At 39.3% G+C, this 5,382-nt stretch overlaps 1 protein-coding gene across 2 annotated transcripts in view; it reads left to right on the top strand.

The window, feature by feature from the left end:
* Positions 1–5,382, top strand: part of TTL (tubulin tyrosine ligase) — a 31,807-nt gene that overhangs the window by 13,451 nt on the left and 12,974 nt on the right. For both annotated transcript variants that reach the window (XM_017549816.2, XM_017549815.2), the window contains exon 4: positions 4,119–4,254. In XM_017549816.2, coding sequence (XP_017405305.1) covers positions 4,119–4,254 — 136 coding nt within the window. The remainder of the gene's footprint in view (positions 1–4,118; positions 4,255–5,382) is intronic.

Genomic DNA, 5,382 nt, shown 5'->3' with positions numbered 1-5,382 from the left:
ACTTCCCCGGCTCAAGCAATCCTCCTACGTCACCCTCTTGAGTAGCTGGGACTACAGCCATGCACCACCACACCCTGTTAATTTTTTGATTTTTAGTAGAGATGAGGTCTCACTATGTTACCCAGGCTGGCCTTGAACTCCTGAGCTCAAGTGATCTTCCTACCTTTGCATCCCGAAGTGCTGGGATTACAGGCATGAGCCATCACACCCGGCCTCAACTCTTCCTTCTTCTTAAATCTTTCTTTAGAGTAAGTTTGAAAAATGACTTGCTCAAATGACATGAAACCTTGATGGCTTTTGCTCTGTGCTCTATTGCTTTTTCAAAGGCATGTGAGCTAACAGAGCAGTTCATGACAAACTTTCACTAATAGTGTCATCATTTTTGTTTTCTCATTTTGTAGGTATAAAATGATACATAAAATTTAAATTGATTTTATAATTTTGGATACTGGTATATCAAAAAATCTAAGTATGATTCCTGAGGGAGATGAAATAGCATGAGTCATGTGTGTAGGAAAAGAGAGGAAGGGAGCTTTTCCAGGTTGATTTGCAGTTCTTGTTCAAGAAGCTGATCAGATGGTAGAACAAGTGACAGGAACAGGGTAGTTGAGAAGGGGGTTAACTTTTGGGAAAGATAGATCATTGAATTAATGAACTGAATTAAATTCATTTACACTGAAAGCATGAGACCCAGGTAGAAATCAGCTATAAATCTGAAGCATAGATCAGAAGGTTCTAGCAACTTAAAACCACAATGAGCTGTCACTACACTTTTATTAAAATGGCTAAAATAAGAAATGGTGACAACTCACTGAAGAGTGAGTTCAGCAATGTTGCAGGATATGAGAGCAACACACAAAACTTAATATATCAACAATGAACATGTGGAAACAAAGTTAAAAACACAACTACTTACCTGGGTGCGGTGGCTCATGCCTGTAGTCCCAACACTTTGAGAGGCAGAGGCGGGTGAATCACCTGGGGTCAGGAGTTTGAGACCAGTCTGGCCAACTTGGTGAAACCCTGTCTCTATAAAAAATACACATATTAGCCAGGCTTGGTGGCGAGAGCCTGTCATCCCAATTACTCAAGAGGCTGAGGCAGGAGAATCCCTTGAACCCAGGAGGCAGAGCTTGCAGTGAGCTGAGATTGCACCATTGTACTCCAGCCTGGGCAACAGAGCAAAAACTGTATCTCAGTGAAAACCAAAACCAAAACCACAATACTGCTTACAGTAACCCCAGAGAAAATGTGATGCTGTATATAAATTTAACAAGACATGTACAGGCGCTATACGCTGATAATTGCAAAATGATTATGAAGGAAGTCAAAGAGAACCTAAAGAAATGGACAGACATACTGTGTTCATGGATTGCAGGATAGTAAAGATGTCAGTTTACCCCAAACTGGTCTATAGGTTTCTGTAATTCTCATGAAAATCTCAGCAAGATTTTTGTGTAGACATGGAGCTGCTTCTAAAATTCACATGGAGGCCAGTCACAGTGGCTCATGCCTGTAATCCCAGCACTTTGAGAGGCTAAGGTGGGTAGATCACCAGAGGTCAGATTGAGACCACCCTGGCCAACATGGTGAAACCCATCTCTACTAAAAATACAAAAATTAGCCAGGCATGGTGGCTGGTGTCTGTAAACCTAGCTATTCGGGAAGCTGAGGCAGGAGAATCTCTTAGGTCCAGCCTGTGCAACAAGAGCAAGACTCTATCTCAATAAATAAATTAATTAATTAAATAAAAGTAAAATAAAATAAAAATTCACGTGGAAAGGCACAAGCCCTAGAATTGCTTAAACATCTTGAAAAAGAATAAAGTATAAATAAACATGCTACTTGATATTAAGACATATTTTAGAGCTATAGCACTCAATACACTGTAGTATTGATGGAAAAATAGAAACATAAATTAGTGAGGCCAGATGCGGTGGCTTACTGCTGCAATCCCAGCACTTTAGGAGGCCAAGGCAGGCAGATCACCTGAGGTCAGGAATTTGAGACAAGCCTGGCCAACATGGTGAAACCTCATCTCTACTAAAAATACAAAAAATTAGCCAGGTGTGGTGGTGCATTCCTGTACTCAGCTACTCAGGAGGCTGAGGCATGAGAAAACCCAGGGGCAGAGTTGCAGTGAGCCAAGATCATGCCACTGTGCAACACAGCAAGGCTCTGTCTAAAAATATATATATATATAATATATATTATATATATATATATATAATATAATATATATATGTTATATTTTATATATATAATATAGAATATATATTATAAATATATGTATGTTATATATTATATATATGTGTATATATAAATCAATGGAAGAAAATAGAGAACTCAAAAATAGACCAAAACATATACGCCCATCATTCTTTTTAAAAAGGTGCAACAGCCATTCAATAGAGAAAGGATAAGCTTTTCAACAGATTGTACTAGATAAGGTGGATATCAACAGGCAGAAAAACAAACATCAACATAAGCCTCATATCTTATACAAAACTAACTAAAAATAGATTGTGGACTTAATAATTTTTCAGAAAAAAAGGAAATAGGGCTTAGCAAAGAGTTCTTGAACTTGACTCCAAAAGTATAATTCATAAAAGTAAAAATTGATAAATTGAACCTCATCAAAATAAAACTTTTGTTCTTTGAAACACCTCATTAGGGATAAAAAGATGAGCTACAAACTGGGAGAAAGGATTTTGAAGTCATATATAACAAGGGACTCAGATCTAGAATATAGAAACAACTTTTAAAACTTCACAGTAAACAACAACAGACACACAATCCAATTAGAAAAAGAGCAAACAGTAAGATCCCATTTCTACAAAAAAATATAGAAATTAGTCGATGCGGTGGCATACACCTGTAGTCCCAGCTTCTCAGGAGGCTAAGGCGGGAGGATCACTTGAGCCTGGGAGGTTGAGGCTGCAGTGAGTCAAGATCATGTTACTGCACTCCATCTGGGGCAATAGAGCAAGATCCCGTCTCAAAAAAAAAAGGCAGAAGACATGATCATGTATTTTGTCAAAGAGGCTATATAGAATAAGATAAGCAAATGAAAAGATTTTCCATATCATTAACCATTACACAAATGCAAATTGAAAACACAACAAGCCATCGCTGCACTTTTATTAAAATGGTTAAAATAAGAAATGGTAATAACAGCTAATGCTGGGAAGGATAAATCGGATGACTAATACAATGCTAATGGAAATGTAAAATGGTACAGCCACTCTGGAAAAAGTTTGGCATTGTTTTATAAAATGAAATGTGTAACTACCATGCAACCCAGCAATTTTACACTCTTGGGCATTTGTCCCAGAGAGATGAAAACTTACATCCACACAAAAACCTGTACATGATTATTCATAGCAGCTTTATTTATAATAGCCCCAAACTGAAAACAACCCAGATATCCTTCAATGAGTTAGTGATTGAACAAACTGTGGTGAATTTATGCCATGTGCATATGCATCAAAAAGGTATGAACTACTGATTTTAAAAAAAGCTGTAGTAATGGTGGTAAAACTCTTGAATATACTAAAAACCATTGAATTGTGCACTTTCAAAGGATGAATTTTATGGTATATGAATTATACTTCAAGCTATTAAAAGGGATATATTGATTATTTTATGTTAATGGACAATTCCAACATATCCAGTTTCTTCTGTTACAATGCTGCAAGGAACATACTTGAACATTGATCTTTATGCCTTAACCTTCCTGGTATTTCTACAAGATATAGTGAAGGAAGAGGATTTATGGTAGTAGTCTTTATTGTGGTAGCCAGTGACCAGTTATGCAGTGGTGTTTATTTTGAGTGCTTAGACACTTTGAATTTCTATAAAACTGAGATTTCATGGTTGTAGCCAGCCAAGACAGCATTGACAGTCCCATATGGAAAAAGAGTTGGAAGGATGATCCTGGGTGCTCTTGAGGAGAGAAGGGAGCGTGGGAGAGACTTGAGTAAGGAAGGGAGGGAAAAAGGTGAGCAGGACAATGAAAGCCTCCTGTGAGGTTTTTGCTGTTCATATTTCCTTTCTGCCTTTATAGAAAGCTCTTGATTTAAATTGGACTGGTTTCTCTTTTGCTTTTTCCCTGTTAGGTGAAGGCATTCTCATCTCCTCAGAGGCTTCAGAGCTTCTCGATTTTATAGACAACCAGGGCCAAGTGCACGTAATCCAGAAGTATCTTGAGCACCCTCTGCTGCTTGAGCCAGGTCATCGCAAGTTTGACATTCGGTAATGCATTCATGTCTGTAGCTTTGTTTTTATTCATCTGAAAAAAATGCCATGGTATATGGTGGGGAGGGGGACATGGAATATGGGAAAGTGTTTGACCATGTTTAATATGTTACCAAAATTGAGCACAGCTGAATGGAACTGAGCTTCTGTACCTAATTTTCTATTTTTCTTTCAATACTTTTTTCTGTCTAACAAAGATTACTAAGATTATAGATTTTCTTGTTTAAAAAATACTCTCCTCTTACCAGGTACAGTGGCTCATGCCTTTAATCCCAGCACTTTGGGAGGCCAAGACTGGGGGATTACCTGAGGTCAGGAGTTTGAGACCAGCCTGGCCAACATGGCAAAACCCCATCTCTAGTAAAAATACAAAAATTAGCTGGGCATGGCAGCAGACACCTATAATCCCAGCTAGTCAGGAGGCTGAGGAAGGAGAATCACTTGAACCTGGGAGGGAAAGTTGCAGTGAGCCGAGATTGTGCCATTGAACTCCAGCCTGGGCCACAGAGCAAGACTCCGCTCTCTCCTCGCCTCCCCTCCCCACCGCCGCCGCCCAAAAATCCTCTTCTATGAAAATGACTTGTGGATCCAGACAAATGCGTATAAATGTATGCTTATGGAATAAGCTGAGAGATGTCCATGGATCACATAATTCAGGCACAACAAGTTGTGCAACCTTGCCAAATAATTTCTCCTTACTTCATTATTTGTGTCCCACTCTTTATGGGTGTTATGACCATACCTCAGGGGATTTTAAATTTCTGAGGAAAGGGCTTGGCATGGAGAAAGAGGCTGTGTGGTGCATTCTGAAGCTAAATGGCCCTCCCTCTCCAGCATACCTTTGACCTTGCTATCAGCTCCTTGTCAAGGACTCAGTCTTCTTGATTGCTTCATGATGATTTGTCACTTCTTGAACATAAGCCCTATGTCACATCATCTTCAGGAGGAACACTCTTAAGATTACTACAAGAACAGACATGACTAATGGAGGTTTCATAGGTTAACCTTAAAAACCAGCCCATCCATGGTGGCACGTGCCTGTAATCCCAGCTACTCAGGAGGTTGAGGCAGGAGAATTGCCTGAACCCGGGAGGCGGAGGTTGCGGTGGCCGAGATCGCGCCATT

This window comes from Cebus imitator, unplaced genomic scaffold (assembly GCF_001604975.1).
Source record: "Cebus imitator isolate Cc_AM_T3 unplaced genomic scaffold, Cebus_imitator-1.0 Scaffold222, whole genome shotgun sequence".
Taxonomy (NCBI): Eukaryota; Metazoa; Chordata; class Mammalia; order Primates; family Cebidae; genus Cebus; species Cebus imitator.
This window is presented reverse-complemented; position numbering and strand designations above follow the sequence as displayed.